The following is a 19240-nucleotide window of genomic DNA, read 5'->3' as shown; positions in this document are numbered from 1 at the left end:
TCTCTAGCAAAAGAAATAAGCAATTCAATTAAAAAATGAGCAAACTTACTAGACATTTTCCCAAAGAAGACATGCACATGGCCAACAGATAATTGAAAAAATTCTCAACACTGCTAATCATGCAGGAAATGCAAATCAAAACCACAATGAGATATCATTTCATACCTGTTAGAATGGCCATCATCAACAAGACAATCAATAATAAGGTAAACCTATGGCTGACTCATGTTGATGTTAGGCAGAAACCAACACAATACTATAAAGCAAGTCAGTCAGTTCAGTTCAGTTTCTCAGTCATGTCTGACTCTTTGCGACCCCATGGACTGCAGCACATCAGGCCTTCCTGTCCATCACCAATTGCTGGAGTTTACGCAAACTCACGTCTATTGAGTCGGTGATGCCATCCAACAGTCTTATCCTCTGTTGTCCCCTTCTCCTCCCACCTTGAATCTTTCCCAGCATCAGGGTCTTTTCAAATGAGTCAGTTCTTTGTATCAGGTGGCCAAAGTATTGGAGTTTTAGCTTCAGCATCAGTCTTTCCAATGAATATTCAGGACTGATTTCCTTTAGAATGGACTGGTTGGATCTCCTTACAGTCCAAGGGACTCTAAAGAGTCTTCTCCAACACCACACTTAAAAAGCATAAATTCTTCAGCACTCAGCTTTCTTTATGGTCCAACTCTCCCATCCATACATGACTACTGGAAAAACCATAGCTTTGACTAGATGGACCTTTGTTGGCAAAGTAATGTCTCTGCTTTTTAATATGCAGTCTAGGTCGGTCATAACTTTTCTTCCAAGGAGCAAGTGTCTTTTAATTTCATGGCTGAAGTCACCATCTGCAGTGTTTTTGGAGCCCCCAAAAATAAAGTCTGACACTGTTTCCACTGTTTCCTTACCCATTTGCCATGAAGCGATGGGACCAGATGCCATGATCTTAGTTTTCTGAACGTTGAGTTTTAAGTCAGCTTTTTCACTCTCCTCTTTCACTTTCATCAAGAGGCTCTTTAGTTCTTCTTTGCTTTCTGCCATAAGGATGGTGTCATCTGCATATCTGAAGGGATTGATATTTCTCCTGGCAATCTTGATTCCAGCTTGTGCTTCATCCAGCCCAGCATTTCTCATGATGTACTCTGCACGTAAGTTAAATAAGCAGCATGAAAATATACAGCAATTATCTTTCAATTAAAAATAAATTTAAAAAAAAGACAAGCAATATCAAGTGTTGGTGAGAATATGGAGAAAAGGGAACCTGTGTGCACAGTGGTAAGAAAGCAAATTAGTGCAGTCACTATGGAAAACAGTACGGAAGTTCCTCAGGAAATTAAAAATATAACTACTATATGTTGAACAATCCTACTTCTGGATTCTATCCAAAGGACAAGAAAACAGAATCTTGATGTCGTATTTGCACTCACATCTTCATTGCAGTATTATTCACATAGCCAAGATACGTAAACAACCTACAGTTCTGTCTATGGATGAATGGATAAAGGTGATGTAGACTGTGTGCATATATATATGTGTGTGTGCTCATTAGGGTCTGACTCTTTGTGACCCCATGAACTGCAGCCTGCCAGGATCTTCTGTCCATGGAATTTCCTAGACAGGAATACTGGAGTGGGTTCTCATTTCCTTCTCAAAGGGATCTTTCTGACCCAGGGATCAAACCCACGTCTCTTGCAGTTCCTGCATTGCAAGCATATTCTTTACCACTGAGCCACCAGGGAAGCCATGTATATATATATATATATACATACATGCATACACACACAGTAGAATATTATTCAGCCACGAGAAAGACATCTTGCTGTTTACAACAACGTGGATGGAACTTGAGGGTATTTCAGTTCATTTTGGTGCAGTAACACAGTTATGTGTGATTCTTTGCGATCTCATGGACTGTAGCATGCCAGGCTTCCCTGCCCATCACCAGCTCCTGAAGCTTGCTCAAACTCATGTCCATTGAGTCAGTGATGCCATCCAAACATCTCATCCTATGTCATCCCCTTCTCCTGCCTTTAGTCTTTCCCAGCATCAGGGTCTTTTCCAATGAGTTAGTTCTTCACAACAGGTGGCCAAAGTATTGGAGCTTCAGCTTCAGCATCAGTCTTTCCAATGAATATTCAGGACTGATTTCTTTTAGGACAGACTGGTTGGATCTCCTTGCAGTCCAAGGGACTCTCAAGAGTCTTCTCCAACACCACAGTTCAAAAGCATCAGTTCTGCAGTGCTCAGCTTTCTCTATGGTTCAACTCTCCCATCCATACATGACTACTGAAGAAACCATAGCTTTGATCAGACGGACTTTTGTTGGCAGAGTAATGTCTCTGTTTTTTAATATACTGTCTAGGTTGGTCAGAGCTTTTCTTCCAAGGAGCAAGCTTCTTTTAATTTCATGGCTGCGGTCACCATCTGCAGTGATTCTGGGGCTCAAGACAATGAAATCTGCCACTGTCTCCATTGCTTCTCCATCTATTTGTCATGAAGTGATGGGACCAGGTGCTGTGATCTTCATTTTTTGAATGTTGAGTTTTAAGCGAGATTTTTCACTTTCTTCTTTCACCCTCACCAAGGGGTTCTTTAGTTCCTCTTCACTTTCTGCCATAAGGGTGGTGTCATTTGCATATTTGAGGTTATTGATATTTCTCCCAGCAAACTTGATTCCAGCTTATGATTCATCCAGCCCGGCACTTCGCACGATGTACTGTGCATGTAAGTCAAATAAGCAGGGTGACAATATACAGCCTTGATGTACTCCTTTCCCAATTTGAAACCAGTCCTTTGTTCCACATCCATTTCTTTTTTTTTTAATTTTTATTCTTACTTTATTTTACTTTACAATACTGTGTTGGTTTTGCCATACATTGACATGAATCTGCCACGGGTGTAAATGAGTTCCCAATCCTGAACCCCCCTCCCACCTCCCACCCCATATCATCTCTCTGGATCATCCCCGTGCACCAGCCCCAAGCATCCTGTACCTTGTATCGAACATAGACTGGTGATTCGTTTCTAACATGATAGTATACATGTTTCAATGCCATTCTCCCAAATCATCCCACTCTCTCCCTCTCCCTCAGAATCCAAAAGTCCGTTCTACACATCTGTGTCTCTTCTGCTGTCTCACATACAGGGTTATCCTTACCATCTTTCTAAATTCCATACATATGTGTTAGTATACTTTATTGGTGTTTTTCTTTCTGGCTTACTTCACTCTGTATAATCAGCTCAAGTTTCATTCATTTCATTAGAACTGATTCAAATGTATTCTTTTTAATGGTTGAATAATACTCCATTGTGTATATGTACCACAGCTTTCTTATACACTCGTCTGCTGATGGACATCTAGGTTGCTTCCATGTCCTGGCTATTATAAACAGTGCTGCGATGAACATTGGGGTACATGCGTGTCTTTCATTCTGGTTTCCTCAGTGTGTATGCCCAGAAGTGGGATTGCTGGGTCATAAGGCAGTTCTATTTGCAATTTTTAAGGAATCTCCACACCATTCTCCATAGCGAGAAAGTAGAAAAAGAAATTAAGGAAACAATTCCATTCACCATTGCAACGAAAAGAATAAAATACTTAGGAATATATCTACCTAAAGAAACTAAAGACCTATATATGGAAAACTATAAAACACTGATGAAAGAAATCAAAGAGGACACTAATAGATGGAGAAATATACCATGTTCATGGATTGGAAGAATCAACATAGTGAAAATGAGTATACTACCAAAAGCAATCTACAGATTCAATGCAATCCCTATCAAGCTACCAGTGGTATTTTTCACAGAATTAAAACAAATAACTTCAGGATTTGTATGGAAATACAAAAAACATTGAATAGCTAAAGCAATCTTGAGAAAGAAGAATGGAACTGAAGGAATCAATTTGCCTGACTTCAGGCTCTACTACAAAGCCACAGTCATTAAGACAGTATGGTACTGGCACAAAGACAGAAATATAGATCAATGGAACAAAATAGAGAGCCCAGAGATAAATCCACACACCTATGGACACCTTATCTTCGACAAAGGAGGCAAGAATATACAATGAAGTAAAGACAATCTCTTTAACAAGTGGTGCTTGGAAAACTGGAAACCACTTGTAAAAGAATGAAAGCAGATCACTTTCTCAAAAATGACAGAATGATCTCTGTTCGTCTCCAAGGCAAACCATTCAATATCACAGTTATCCAAGTCTATGCCCAACCAGTAACGCTGAAGAAACTGAAGTTGAATGGTTTTATGAAGACCTACAAGACCTTTTAGAACTAACACCCAAAAAAGATGTCCTTTTCATTATAGGGGACTGGAATGCAAAAGTAGGAAGTCAAGAAACACCTGGAGGAACAGGCAAATTTGGCCTTGGAATGTGGAATGAAGCAGGGCAAAGACTACTAGAGTTTTGCCAAGAAAATGCACTGGTCATAGCAAACACCCTCTTCCAATAACACAAGAGAAGACTCTACACATGGACATCACCAGATGGTCAACACCAAAATCAGATTGATTATTATCTTTGCAGCCAAAGAGGAGAAGCTCTATACAGTCAACAATAACAAGACCAGGAGCTGACTGTGGCTCAGATCATGAACTCCTTATTGTCAAATTCAGACTTAAATTGAAGAAAGTAGGGAAAACCACTAGACCATTCAGGTATGGCCTCAATCAAATCCCTTATGATTATACACTGGAAGTGAGAAATAGATTTAAGTGCCTAGGTCTGATAGATAGAGTGCCTGATGTACTATGGAATGAGGTTCGTGACATTGTACAGGAGACAGGGAACAAGACCATCCCTATGGAAAAGAAATGCAAAAAAGCAAAATAGCTGTCTGGGGAGGCCTTAAAAATAGCTGTGAAAAGAAGAGAGGCAAAAGCAAAGGAGAAAAGGAAAGATATAAGCATCTGAATGCAGAGTTCCAAAGAATAGCAAGAAGAGATAAGAAAGCCTTCCTCAGCAATCAATGCAAAGAAATCGAGGAAAACAACAGAATGGGAAAGACTAGAGATCTCTTCAAGAAAATTAGAGATACCAAGGGAACATTTCATGCAAAGATGGGCTCAATAAAGGACAGAAATGGTATGGACCTAACAGAAGCAGAAGATATTAAGAAGAAATTGGCAAGAATACACAGAAGAACTGTACAAAAAAGATCTTCACGACCCAGATAATCACGATGGTGTGATCACTCACCTAGAGCCAGACATCCTGGAATGTGAAGTCAAGTGGGCCTTAGAAAGCATCACTAGGAACAAAGCGAGTGGAGGTGATGGAATTCCAGCTGAGCCACTTCAAATCCTAAAAGATGATGCTGTGAAAGTGCTGCACTCAATATGCCAGCAAATTTGGAAAACTCAGCAGTAGCCACAGGACTGGAAAAGGTCAGTTTTCATTCCAATTCCAAAGAAAGGCAATGGCAAAGAAGGCTCAAACTACCACACAATTGCATTCATCTCACATGCTAGTAAAGTAATGCTCAAAATTCTCCAAGCCAGGCTTTCCGGAATACGTGAACCGTGAACTCCCTGATGTTCAAGCTGGTTTTAGAAAAGGCAGAGGAACCAGAGATCAAATTGCCAACATCTGCTGGATCATGGAAAAAGCAAGAGAGTTCCAGAAAAAACATCTATTTCTGCTTTATTGACTATGCCGAAGCCTTTGACTGTGTGGATCACAATAAACTGTGGAAGATTCTGAAAGAGATGGGAATACCAGATCACCTGACCTGCCACTTGAGAAATCTGTATGCAGGTCAGGAAGGAACAGTTAGAACTGGACATGGAACAAGAGACTTTTTCCAAATAGGAAAAGGAGTACGTCAAGGCTGTATATTGTCACCCTGCTTATTTAACTATATGCAGAGTACATCATGAGAAACGCTGGGCTGGAAGAAGCACAAGCTGGAATCAAGATTGCCAGGAGAAATATCAATAACCTCAGATATGCAGATGACCCCACCCTTATGGCAGAAAGTGAAGAGGAACTAAAAAGCCTCTTGATGAAAGTGAAAGAGGAGAGTGAAAAAGTTGGCTTAAGGCGAAACATTCAGAAAACGAAGATCATGGCATCTGGTCCCATCGCTTCATGGGAAATAGATGGGGAAACAGTAGAAACAGTGTCAGATTTTATTTTTCTAGGCTCCAAAATCACTGCAGATGGTGACTACAGCCATGAAATTAAAAGACGCTTACTCCTTGGAAGAAAAGTTATGACCAACCTCCACAGCATCTTCAAAAGCAGAGACATTACTTTGCCGACTAAGGTCCGTCTTGTCAAGGCTATGGTTTTTCCTGTGGTCATGTATGGATGTGAGAGTTGGACTGTGAAGAAGGCTGAGCACTGAAGAATTGATGCGTTTGAACTGTGGTGTTGGAGAAGACTCTTGAGAGTCCCTTGGACTGCAAGGAGATCCAACCAGTCCATTCTGAAGATCAGCCCTGGGATTTCTTTGGAAGGAATGATGCTAAAGCTGAAGCTCCAGTACTTTGGCCACCTCATGTGAAGAGTTGACTCATTGGAAAAGACTCAGATGCTGGGAGGGATTGGGGGCAGGAGGAGAAGGGGACGACAGAGGATGAGATGGTTGGATGGCATCATGGACTCGATGAACGTGAGTCTGAGTGAACTCCGGGAGATGGTGATGGACAGGGAGGCCTGGCGTGCTGCCATTCATGGGGTCGCAAAGAGTCGGACACGACTGAGTGCCTGAACTGAAATGAGATCACTTTCTAACATCACACACAAAAATGAACTCAAAATGGATTAAAGATCTAAATGGAAGACCGGAAACTATCAAACTCCTAGAGGAGAACATAGGCAAAACACTCTCCAATGTAAATCACAGCAGGATCCTTTATGATCCACCTCCCAGAATACTGGACATAAAAGCAAAAATAAACAAATGAGATCTAATTAAAATTAAAAGGTTCTGCACAACAAGGGAAACTATAAGCAAGGTGAAAAGACAGCGTTCGGAATGGGAGAAAATAATAGCAAATGAAGCAACTGACAAAGAATTAATCTCAAAAATATACAAGCAACTCCTGCAGCTCAATTCCAGAAAAATAAATGACCCAATCAAAAAATGGGCCAAAGAACTAAATAGATATTTCTCCAAAGAAAACATATGGATGGCTAACAAGCACATGAAAAGATGCTCAACATCACTCATTATCAGAGAAATGCAAATCAAGACCATAATGAGGTACCATTCACACCAGTCAGAATGGCTGCTATCCAAAAGTCTACAAGCAATAAATGCTGGACAGGGTGTGGACAAAAGGGAACCCTCTTACACTGTCAGTGGTAATGCAAACTAGTCCACATCCATTTCTAACTGTTGCTCTTTGATTTCTCAGGAGGCATGTAAGGTGGTCTGGTATTCCCATCTCTTTCAGAATTTTCTAGTTTGTTGTGATCCACACAAAGGCTTTAGTGTAGTCAATGAAGCAGAAGGAGATGTTTTTCTGGAATTCTATTGTTTTTCCTATGACCCAACGGATGCTGGCAATGTGATCTCTGGTTCCTCTGCCTTTTTAAAATCCAACTTCAACATGTGGAAGTTCATGCTTCATGTACTGTTGAAGCCTTGCTTGGAGAATTTTCAGCATCACTTTGCTAGCATGTGGGATGAGTGCAATTGTGTGTAGTTGAGGGCATTTACTAAGTGAAATAAGTCAGACAGAGAACAACAAATAGTATACGGTATCACTTTTTAATGTAGAATCTTAAAAAGTCAAATTCCTTGAAATGGAGAGTAGAATGCTGGTTACTAGGGGCTGGGGGGTGGGAAAAATTTGAAGATGTTGGTCAAAAAGTACAAACCTCCAGGGAGATGAGTATGTACACATACATATTATTATAGTGCAATTTGGTATTACCTGCTTGAAAGTTGCCAAGATAGTAGATCTCAGCACCAAAAAGAAATGATAATTATGTGAAGTCATGCAGATGTTAGCTAATGTTGTGATGAGAATCATTTTGCAATATGTAAGTATAATCAAATCAATATATCATGCATTTTATATGTTTATGATGTTACATTCAATTATATCTCAGTAAACCTAGAGGGTAATGTTCCTGGCAGGCAGAACCACTTTTGTGGCATTGTCCATGCTGATGTTCACTCAAAAATTCCTGTCCTGGGAAAGGAGACACTCAAGAGGAAATTTTATTTTAAAATGCCTAAAAAGCAAGAGACAAGTGGAGATAAGATTATTGGTCAAAAGTTGGAAATAAAAAGAGATCTCAGAAACCTAACATGCTCTTCCTCACTGATGTTATTGCCCTTGTTGCGGACAAGATGCTGCTGTCACAGAAACCTTTGGAAAACATTACCATAGCCCAGAGCTAAGGGATAGGATGTGCTTAGTTCCTCAGTCGTGTCTGACTCTGTGACCCCATGGACTGCAGCCCTCCAGGTTTCTCTGTTCGTGAGGATTCTCCAGGTAAGAATACTGGCATAGGTTGCCATGCCCTCCTCCAGCAGACCTCCCCATCCCAGGTTCTTGCATTGCAGGCAGATTCTTTACTAACTGAGCTAACCAGGGAAGCCCAAGAAAACTAGAGTGGTTAGCTTATCTCTTCTCCAGGGTATCTTTCTGGCCCAGGGTCTCCTGTATTGCAGGCAGTTTTTTTGCCAGATGAGCTACCAGGAAATCAGCATGGGATAGGATATGCAGTGACAATACTGCATACCCACCAGTTCACTGGTTAATGTTGCTGTCTCTTTAAGTCATCACCACTGGGCCCTCCCCTCCCTGAGTTTCTTGAGCTCTGAGAAGCACAGAGACTTCCTTGTTGGTGGGGAGGAAACCAGTCACTGCACCCACAGCCAAGGGCAGGCAGCAGATCAGGAGCTTCTTGGATCTAATGTTAGAGCCTGTCACCAATTCTGCAGAAAAGGTGAGTGTAAGGGGAAGAGAGTCAGTCCAGGAGTAGGACCTGTGGGGAACAGGAAGAGTCTGTGTGAAACTGACTAGCGAGCATGTGCATTCTAGTAAGTATGAGAAAGGGAAGCAAGACCTAGAAACAGTAACTTCGCATGTGTAGGTTAGTAAGGATGTTTTGCGTGTCAAATAGAGTAAGTTCAGAAGTGGTAAGCATCACTCTCCAGCTCTTGTTGCACATGCTCCTGTTGTTTAGTCATTCAGTCATGTCTAACTCTTTGCAGCCCCTGGACTGTAGCCCACCAGTCTCCTCTGTCCTCCACTGTCTCCCAGAGTTTGCTCAAAATTCACATCCTTTGAATCAGTGATGCTAAGTGATGCACATACTCTTGAAAGTGAAGTCACACAGTCATGTCCGACTCTTTGCAACCCCATGGACTGTAGCCCACCAGGCTCCTCCATCCATGAAATTTTCCAGGCAGGAGTACTGGAGTGGGTTGCCATTTCCTTCTCTAGGCACATACTCTTATGTGGCACATACTCTTAAATTCTCTCTCTTTGTATATGTGCACGCTTAGTCACTCATGTCCGACTCTTTATGACCCCCTGGACTGTAGCACACCAGGCTCCTCTCTCCATGGAAATTACCAGGCAAGAATACTGGAGTGGGTTGCCATTTCCTGTTCCAAGGGATCTTCCTGACCCCGGAATCAACTCCACATCTCTTGTGTCTCCTGCATTGGCAGCAAGATTCTTTACCACTGAGCCACCTGGGAAGCCCCTCTCCTTCCCTAGTCCCCTAGTAAATAAGAAAGGTGATTGCTAGAACTACTGCAGACACCAAAATGCATTTTCAAAGTCAACAAACACTCCCCAAAAGCATGTTCAGCAAAGGCAAAAGGTACTCCCAGGGACTTACAAGGAAAGCTAACCTCAGAACAAGTTACAAAGTGAGAATTCTGTAATTCTAAAACCTCCACTCTGCTTAGCACTATCCACAATAGTGCAGGAAACAACTAAGGTTATGAACTTGGTCCTCACCCCTTGCCCTACAGGGACTCTTGAATATCTTCTCCCCAAGTCAAGCTGGGCTTTGTGGGCTGCTGTACCATGTTAATTTCCTCATCGCAACTGTGTACTGAAGGTGTGGGACTAGGATAACTGATTCAAAAATTCAGGTCATGGGCTGAATGATTAAAAATAATTCAGCATGGAGGGGAACTTACTATTTTTAAGTACAGATATAGGGATACAAATCTAAGAAATACACATTTTTATATATTGTGAATCACCACAATGGCATTTCTGCAGCCATAAAATAAAGATTGGAGCAATATGGCAGGTGTGTATAATAGTAAGAAAAAACACAGACTGTGAATAGTGTATGTGATAGCATTGCAGCTACATAAAAATGTGCATTACACATGGACAATAAGATCAAAGGAACTACAGAAAATAAAAAGTATTGCAAAAGATAAAAATACATACATGTTTAACAATCTCCTAAATAATTCCAAAAGATGCCAGGTTCAATGAGTACTGGACTAGCTAAATAAACCTTGACCCCTTGAAGTTTTAAAAGAAAGGATTGTACAAATTTTACTTTTTCCAATAACTGTATACCTTTGTAACCCCAGATTTTAGCTGTTAAGAACCTCAGAAGAACTTTCCAAATTCCATTCCAACCTTTGCAGGAAGTTCCAAAGGGCATACCCAAGAGTTCTGTGGATTCCCTGTAGCACACTTTCTCATTTCCTCCTGTGACGAGGACATCTTGCTGCAGGTAAAGTCTTCTTCTTGGTTGTGAACCTTGTAGCTCTTTCTTCATTTCAGCCCTGCTGTCAATTAAGGGAGCCTGTAGATTTCTAGACACAAAATAACTAATCACATCATGGGATTTGCCCCTGGGACAAACTTGACTGAAAGCTTTTGGGGGGTGGGGGGGTGCAGGAGAGATACTGCAGAAATGCAAACAGCTTTGGCTTGACTTCTAGACAAAACTGCCCTCTGAGTTCTTTGAGATGGGTTATTGAGCCAGCCTCTCTCTTTGCTTTTCCTTTGATGTTGGAGCCAATGGAGGAGAACACTGTTATCTGTAAGAACCAGGTGGGCAACGTGAAGAGGTAGAGTTTGAAATGGACAGTAAATCAGATAGGACTCAGGCAGAAATGTGGGGTGGGATGAAGGGTCCTAGGAGGGAGAGCACCAGGTGGGTTGGAAAAGGCACTGAAATCTTCTGTGTCTGGAGTGGCTGACTGGTGGGGTGGGGGGTGGGCGGGGATTCACTGGAATTGAGGCTCGAGAAGTAGGCTGAGGAGAGACTGTGCTCTCTTGTTCAGGTGCTCACGGGATCAGGGAAACTGGATCACAGACCGTTTAATTGTATTAAGTGATGTTTGAATGAGTATAATCACTTTACTTTGAGAAGCCTCAGATTCAAAGGCAAGAGCATAACAAGCTGGAGGGGAGCCTCCCAGTCTCTCTATCACACAGATCATATTTAGGCTTATTTGTTTACTTATTTTAATTGACATACAGTTGACTTAAAATACTATAGTACTTTCAAGTGTACAACACAGTGATTCAACATTTTTATAGATTATGCTTCATATAAAGTTAATATAAAATATTAACTATATTTTTTGTACATTACATTTTTGTATCTTTTATTTCCTGGCCACACCCTGTGACTTCAGGGATTTAGTTCCCCAAGCAGGAATCAAACCCTTGCCCTTGGCAGTGAAATCCCCAACCACTGGACTGCCAGGGAATTCCTTATCTTAATTTTATACCTAATAGTTTTTACCTCTTAACGCTTTTCTCCAAACTTGCCTCCCCCTTCAGCCCTATCCTCAGTGGTAACCACTAATTCCCTCTTTGCACTGGTGAGTCTGTTTCTCTTTTGTTATATTCAACTGTTTGTTTTTTTCAGATTGTGAAAACATACAGCATTTTTCTTTCATATGACTTATTTCAACAAGCGTAATATGACTTATTTCAATAAGTATGACCTATTTCAATAAATATAATACCCTCTACGTCCATCCATGTTGTTGCAAATGGAAAGATTTCATCCTTTTTTATGGCTGAGGATTATTCCATTACATATATATATATATATATATATATATATATATATATAAAGATAATCAAAAATGAAAGTGTTAATCACTCAGTCATGTCCAACTCTTTAAGATCCCATGGACTGTAGCCCACCAGGCTTCTCTGTCCATGGAATTCTCCAGGCAAGGATACCGGTGTGGGTAGCCTTTCCCTTTTCCAGGGGGAATCTTCTCAACCCAGGGATCAAACCCAGCTCTCCTGCACTGCAGCAAATTCTTTACTGTCTGAGCACAGGGAAACCAATACACATGTATATATAAAACACCTTCTTTACCCAATCATCTATTGATGGACATTTAGGTTGCTTTCCTCTCTTGGTTATTATCAATAATGCTGCTATGAATTTTGGAGTGCATACATCTCTCTGAAGTAGTGTTTTCATTTCCTTTGGATATATACCCAGGAGTAAAACTGCTAGATCATATGCAAGCTCTATTTTAAATTTTTCAAGGACCCACCATACTGTTTTCTGCCATTACTGTAGCAACTGGCATTCCCACTCAGGGCACTAGGGCTCCCTTTTCTCTACATCCTCGCCAACACGTGTTATTTCTTGTTTTCTGATGACAGCCATTCTGACAGCGGTGCCCCGTGCCTCTTGTACCCGAATATCTGTTTTTTTCCTCAAGTTGGGAAACTTTTCAATTATAATTCCACCAAACATATTTTTGACCCACTTCTCTCTCATCTCTTCCTATAACTTGAATTTTGTACACTTGATGTTGTCCCAGAGGACCCATAAACTATCATCCATTGTTTAAATGTGTTTTTCTTTTTGCTGTTCTGGTTAGGTGATTTCCACTCTTCTGTCTTAGATGTTCTTCTGTGTCACCTCAGCTGGCCTGAATTCCTTCCAGCTTGTTTTTCATTTCAGTTATCATAATCGTCAGCTCTGATTGGTTTTAATATTTTCTAGTTCTTTCTGAAGTTTCCACTGTGTTCAGCTGTTGTTTCCTCAAGTTCAGCTAGCATTTTTACTACTGTTGCCTTGGACTCTTTGGCAAGCAAACTATCTGTCTCTGTTTTCTCATTCTTTCATTTAAAATACATGCCTCTGTTTTCTCATTTTCTTTACCTTTCTCAGTCTGCTGCTATGGAGTTAGGTGAATGGTCACCTACCCTGTCTTGAAGGCATGTCCTTCGTGGAAGTGTCCCTTTGCAGTGAGCATGTGCCTGGTGGCTTTGGTGGGAGAGCTGGACCGGAAGTGAGTGGTGACTGCGTCTTCTCCCAGGGTTTGCTGGCAGCCACCACAGTGGTGGGAGGCAGGGCTGGAGTCGGAGGGGCGACAGCCAGAGCCAGGTGCCAACCAGGGCTTCTCCTAGGCTTCATACCAGTTGCCACTCTATTGTGGGAGGAGTCAAAAGCCAAGTGGAAGGAGCAGGAGTCTTAAGGGAGCTTAATCTTCCCCCAGATTGATGACTGTCTTCACCTTGGCTGGGGGCATAGCCATGGCCTGAGGCCTTGGGGCCACTTTTGACTGGTTCCATTTTTTCCTCGGTGTGAACCCCTTGGTTAGAGGCAGGATGGGAAACCAAAGGGTTGGAGCCAGACCACAGAGCTTTCTCTGCTCCTTCCCTGGTGCTCACCTACCCACTGGCAGTAATGGCCTCTGCCTTTGAGAGAAGCAGTAGTGGATGGAGTAGGATCCTGGGCACTGGGAGGTACTCTGGGGGCAGTCCTGGCAGGCTGGCCAGAGCACCAGGCAGTGTTCAATCTACTGCCTCTGCACTGGGACTGGGGGCAAGCAAGCTCTCCATGCTCTTCAAGACAAGGGTCTCAGTATCTTACAGCCCCTACAATAAGCCCTACAGATTTCCAGACCAGCTAAGGGGCTCATCTTGACATGGAGTAAATGTTATCATCTCCCCTCTGCTCTTTGCATTTGGGGGCCCTGAGAAGACAAAGCCAAGCTTACCAGGTGTTCTCCCAGCATCATCCCAACCCCAGACTAGGCTCCTCCAAATGTCTTTGCTGAACATTTCCTCCTATCTCTTTCCAATGCCCCAGGGAAGGCAGGAACTATGACCTTCTCACTCTGAGGTCACCAGCATTTTAGACCTGGCCTGACAGACTGTAGGCAGACACACCTATTTGATAAATGAGTGAATGAACAAATTGTGTCTGGGCCTCTTCCAGGTAATCATGGGAGGACGGAAGGTGGCAAGAGATGAAGAAAATGCCTATGGTAAGAACACGTCTCACAATGTGTATCTGCCCCCAAGTGTGAACCCTGGATGGTAGGGGGATGGGCTAATTCAAGACTGAACAAGAGAAGCCGAGAGGTGACTCGAGGCAGGGGTGAAGCAGCAAGAGCCCTGGGGCTGGCACCTCACCTGGATCTTTGTCCCCACCCTGCTGTGAGATATCAACTTCTTTGACTAACCTGTATCTCAGTTTCCAAAATAAAATGAATAAACAGAAGTGGATGTAGAGGGCATCAAGTCGTGTATTAGAGGGAACATGGTTCACCAGGTAGAAGGTGTTAGGGAACAAGGATGGAGGGCTACACAAGTGTCTTATTAGGCCGCAGGTTTAAGAGACAAGAGAGGAGGAGGAGGGAGGCAGGAAGGGAAGGAAGAGAGTTGAGCTCATCTTATTCTCTGATGCCCTGTGAGGATAGCACTACAATATTGATTCCGTTTGTGCAGAAGAGGTTTAACACTTAAATTAAGCAGCTCCCAGGGTTACAAGGCTGGTAGAAGACAGTCTATGATTCAAACCCCCAGCTATGGGACTCCAGATGTCCCTCCGGGCTGGGTCGACTGCCCCACCCTTTTCCCCAGTGGGAGGGCATAAGGAAAAAGAAGGACCAGCTCTGCACAGCCTGGATGACAGATCATATCAGACGAGGTAATGGCCTGTATTACAAAGGCGCATTCTCTAGAGAGAGGTTCAGCAGCTGCTGGAGCACAGGTGCACGCGAGATGCCAAAGATGGGAGAAATAGAGGGGTAGAGATCTCCTTGGAGTGCCCACATCTCACACAGGTCAGTCAGTAAAGTGAAAGTCGCCTAGTCATGTCCAACTCTGCAATCCCATGACTAGACAGTCCATGGAATTCTCCAGGCCAGAATTTTTCGAGTGGGCAGCCTTTCCCTTCTCCAGGGGATCTTCCCAACCCAGGGATGGAACCCAGATCTCCCGCGCTGCAGGCAGATTCTTTACCAGATGAGCCACAAGGGAAACCAGTAAAGGTTTGGTCCCAAACACAACCGTGGAAGCGCTCTGTTCTCCTTTGCTCGCAAGGCGTCCAGGAGACCTGGGGACCGGGACATGTTGCTCTCAGATCCCGAAGCTTACAGACCACCGGTGCCCACAGGTTTCCAGGAGTTCAGGTCCGCCCTGCAGGAGCGCAGGCTGCGCCTCCTCCTGGCAGGGAGGTCGGGGGCCGGGAAGAGCGCCACGGGCAACAGCATCCTCCAGCGGAAGCACTTCCTCTCCAGGCTCGCGGCCACGGCGGTGACCAGCGCCTGCGCCACGGGGAGCTGCCGCTGGGCCTCGTGGGACGTGGAAGTCCTCGACACCCCCGACCTCTTCAGCCCCGAGGTCGCCCAGGCAGACCCGGGCTTCGAGGAGAGAGGCCGCTGCTACCTGCTGTCGGCCCCGGGGCCCCACGCCGTGCTCCTGGTGACCCAGCTCGGCCGCTTCACCGCCCAGGACCTGCGGGCCTGGCAAGGGGTGAAGGCGCTCTTCGGGGCGGGCATCGCGGCGCGCACCATCGTGGTCTTCACCCACAGGGAGGACCTGGCGGGGGGCTCGCTGCAGCAGTACGTGCGCGACACTGACAACCGCGCGCTCCGGGAGCTGGTGGCCGAGTGCAGGGGCCGCTGCTGTGCCTTTGACAACCGAGCGGCCGACGGGGAGCGGGAGGCGCAGGTCGGGGAGCTGATGGGGCTGGTGGTGGAGCTGGTGAGGGACCATGGCGGCGCCCCCTACACCAACGACGTGTATCGCCTGGCGCAGACCCTGGGCGGGCTGAGCAGCGAGGAGAGGCTGCGCAGGGTGGTGGAGCAATTAGCTGCCCCCGCGCAGACGTGGCCGGACCGCTGGCCTCTGGCCGGGCTGTGGCGGTGGACCAAGGCGGGCCCGGGGACTAGGTATAAGCTGGGACTGGCCGCCCTGCTGGGCGCCCTGGTCCTGCTGTACCTGCTCTGCAGGCGCCGACCCGAGGAGGTGACGGTGTGACCTTCAGTCTTGCAGGTCACCTGGCAAGAAAGGACCTGGACACTTGGATCTGAAGGGGGATTTCAAAGGAATCAGAGTTTTCAGAAATTTCATGTTTATTCCATCACATAGTTTTAAACAATAAAGTTGTACCACTTCAAAACATCCTTAAAATGTGTTTAGCTCTCTTGATGTATTGTTCATCTGTGAGAAATGGTAAAATGACTGGCAGTTTTCAGTAGAAAATGGATTCCTAGCAAAGGGAAAACCCACTCTTTTTATTTTGAGCTTGCGTGTGTCGGTTTGCTGGTTTGTTTGTTTAGACACTGCCTTCCTCTCTTTGGACCTCTATTTTAAACAGAGAGAGAGAGTCTGGGTGGCTTAAAAACAACAGACATTTATTCCTCACAGTTCTGGAGGCTGGAAGTCCATGATCATGGTTGGGTTTGGGGGAGAGTCCTCTCTGAGACTGCAGAATGCCAACTTCTAACTGTGCCCTCACACTCAGTTAGAACAATCAATTAGAACAAGGCACTAATTCCAATCATGAGGAATATACCCTCCTGACCTAAGACCCTCCCAGTGACATCACCTCCTAATACTCTCTCCAGACTAGGTTTTCAACCTGTGAATGTTGAGGTGAGAGAGGGTGCACACAAATATTCAGACCATAGCCTATAGAGACTCTTCTTGATATTTTTTAGTTCTTATAGGTAGTTTTCTCCCTTCAGTGATCCTTGGAGATTTTTATTATCATCAAGGAGAGAAGTCACAGTCAAACATGCTAATGTTTAATTCCAGGTGACACTGAAAATCGCTCAGTCCTGTCCAACTCTTTCCAACCCCAGGGACTATACAGTCCATGGAATTCTCTAGGCCGGAATTTTTGGAGTGGGCAGCCTTTCCCTTCTCCAGGGGATCTTCCCAACCCAGGGATGGAACCCAGGTCTGCCACAGTGCAGGCAGATTCTTTACCAGATGAGCCACAAGGGAAACCAGTAAAGGTTTGGTCTCAAACACAACCGTGGAAGCACTCTGTTCTCCTTTGCTCGCAAGGCGTCCAGGAGACCTGGGGACATGTTGCTCTCAGATCCCGAAGCTTACAGACCACCGGTGCCCACAGGTTTCCAGGAGTTCAGGTCCGCCCTGCAGGAGCACAGGCTGCGCCTCCTCCTGGCCGGGAGGTCAGGGACCGGGGAGAGCGCCACCGGCAACAGCATCCTCCAGCGGAAGCACTTCCTCTCCAGGCTCGCGGCCACGGCGGTGACCAGCGCCTGCGCCACGGGGAGCTGCCGCTGGGCCTCGTGGGACGTGGAAGTCCTCGACATCCCCGACCTCTTCAGCCCCGAGGTCGCCCAGGCAGACCCGGGCTTCGAGGAGAGAGGCCGCTGCTACCTGCTGTCGGCCCCGGGGCCCCACGCCGTGGGCCCCACGGTGACCCAGCTAGGCCGCTTCACCTCCCAGGACCTGCGGGCCTGGCAAGGGTGAAGGCGCTCTTCGGGGCGGGCATCGCGGCGCGCGCCGTCGTGGTCTTCACCCACAGGGAGGACCTGGCGGGGGGCTCGCTGCAGCAGTACGTGCGCGACACTGACAACCGCGCGCTCCGGGAGCTGGTGGCCGAGTGCGGGGGCCGCTGCTGCGCCTTCGACAACCGAGCGGCCGACGGGGAGCGGGAGGCGCAGGTCGGGGAGCTGATGAAACTGGTGGAGGAGCTGGAGAGGGACCATGGCGGCGCCCCCTACACCAACGACTTGTACCACCTGGCGCAGACCCTGGGCGGGCTGAGCCACAAGGAGAGGCTGCGTAGGGTGGCGGAGAGACTGGCCGCTGGCCGGGCTGTGGCGGTGGCCCATGACTGGTGTAAACTGGGCCTGGCCGCCCTGCTGGGCGCCGGGTTCCTGCTGTACCTGCTTTGCAGGTAGCTGCCTGATGCCTTTGGTGAGGTCATTCCCGACACATTGTAAATAACACTTCATCCCTTGCAGTGATAATCACGGTCATCTCAGGTGTGTTGCTGCTTCAGGGCACTCATTCCCTTCTTTTCTCCCCCACCTCTCCTAATCTACCAACCTCAAAGGTGTGCCAGGCAAATCACCCACATGAAACTTCCACTGTTACCTAGTGGTCCCTGAACTCCCCTCTCCGCAGAGCCTAACAGCCACTGTTAATTTTAGATGTTTTCCTCCTGACCTCAGACTGCCTTTGACTCCATCCTGTCACTGAACTGCTTTTGCTCCTGCAAGCAGATGAGGACCATTTGCCCTCTCATCCCCTAGACTCCTCCGTGAACCAAGGGCAGAACCGCCCCAGGGTAGAGTCTGAGTACATATTCATTTGCTTGAATTGAACTGAATGGAAGAAATAAATGTACTGGATAGTCCATTGTGTTCAAAGAAATCAGTATTTGCAGATGTTTCTTCATCCACTGTATATACTCATTGAACACAGATGCTGCTGTCTCATTCCTGACCCCAGCGGCAAATAACCATGCACCCACACACTCACTCAGGTGTGTGATGGCAAGGAGAGAAGACATTAGTGCAGACCTGGCCCTCTGTACCGGCAGGGGATTGTCACCCACCAGCAGCTTGAATACAGATGTTTCTGCGCGTCCAAAGAGACTGTCATTGGAGGCTTGGTTCCCTAGGGCCCATGGAGGTCTTCCAGAAAGTCTCCTCCCAAGGAGGAGTTTTCCCACTAGCTGACCAACTCACAGGGTAAGCAAGGGTATGGATTTTCAATTCAGGGATAAATTTAAAGATTTAAGTGGATTGGAGATTTTTATTTTATGTGAATCTCAAAAGGCAATTAGGACTTTGTGGGCTGAGAACTGGTGATATGATCGTGGAGTAGAGAGTTGCCCCTGTCTCATGCATGCCTGGGAGAATCAGCTGTCGGTGCAGACAAGTGAGCCAGGTTAGCCTGTATCATCGGTCCTAGGTGTGCCTCCCTATCTCTTTATTCACATTTGCTTTATCCCCAATACCACCGTCTTCACACACCAACAGAAGCCCATCTCTAATACAGCTATGCACTTCCAGGTCTCTCCCTACAG

The 19240-nt window shown here is 45.6% G+C and overlaps 2 protein-coding genes across 4 annotated transcripts; both read left to right on the top strand.

The window, feature by feature from the left end:
• Positions 1-8826: 8826 nt before the first annotated feature.
• LOC101116551 (GTPase IMAP family member 1-like) lies at positions 8827-16350 on the top strand. 3 transcript variants are annotated; one of them, XM_042249029.1, is made up of 4 exons: positions 8827-8914; positions 10593-10681; positions 14159-14207; positions 15341-16350. In XM_042249029.1, exons 3-4 carry the CDS (start codon positions 14165-14167, stop codon positions 16204-16206), a joined length of 909 nt encoding a protein of 302 aa, XP_042104963.1. In that variant the 5' UTR covers positions 8827-8914; positions 10593-10681; positions 14159-14164; the 3' UTR covers positions 16207-16350. The 3 variants fall into 3 exon arrangements, with proteins under 3 accessions (XP_042104963.1, XP_042104964.1, XP_027824937.2); XM_042249030.1 differs by having other exon boundaries at positions 10536-10681; XM_027969136.2 differs by lacking the exon at positions 10593-10681.
• A 912-nt stretch (positions 16351-17262) lies between these two features.
• LOC132659655 (GTPase IMAP family member 1-like) lies at positions 17263-18107 on the top strand. The gene is made up of 2 exons (XM_060414413.1): positions 17263-17611; positions 17650-18107. The coding sequence occupies exons 1-2, from the start codon at positions 17263-17265 to the stop codon at positions 18105-18107; spliced, it is 807 nt and encodes a 268-aa protein (XP_060270396.1).
• The last annotated feature ends 1133 nt before the right edge of the window (positions 18108-19240 follow it).

This window comes from Ovis aries, chromosome 4 (genome assembly GCF_016772045.2).
Source record: "Ovis aries strain OAR_USU_Benz2616 breed Rambouillet chromosome 4, ARS-UI_Ramb_v3.0, whole genome shotgun sequence".
In the NCBI taxonomy this organism is placed as follows: Eukaryota; Metazoa; Chordata; class Mammalia; order Artiodactyla; family Bovidae; genus Ovis; species Ovis aries.
This window is presented reverse-complemented; position numbering and strand designations above follow the sequence as displayed.

Bases quoted from the DNA above. Each gene is read 5' to 3' on its own strand.
- LOC101116551 (XM_027969136.2), top strand. From the start codon at position 8,882: ATGTTAGAGCCTGTCACCAATTCTGCAGAAAAG. The intron at 8,915-14,158 runs GTGAGTGTAAGG...GGCCTCTTCCAG, and splicing joins TCACCAATTCTGCAGAAAAG to GTAATCATGGGAGGACGGAA. The intron at 14,208-15,340 runs GTAAGAACACGT...CGGTGCCCACAG, and splicing joins AGATGAAGAAAATGCCTATG to GTTTCCAGGAGTTCAGGTCC.
- LOC132659655 (XM_060414413.1), top strand. From the start codon at position 17,263: ATGTTGCTCTCAGATCCCGAAGCTTACAGACCACCGGTGCCCACAGGT. The intron at 17,612-17,649 runs GCCCCACGGTGA...TTCACCTCCCAG, and splicing joins CCCGGGGCCCCACGCCGTGG to GACCTGCGGGCCTGGCAAGG.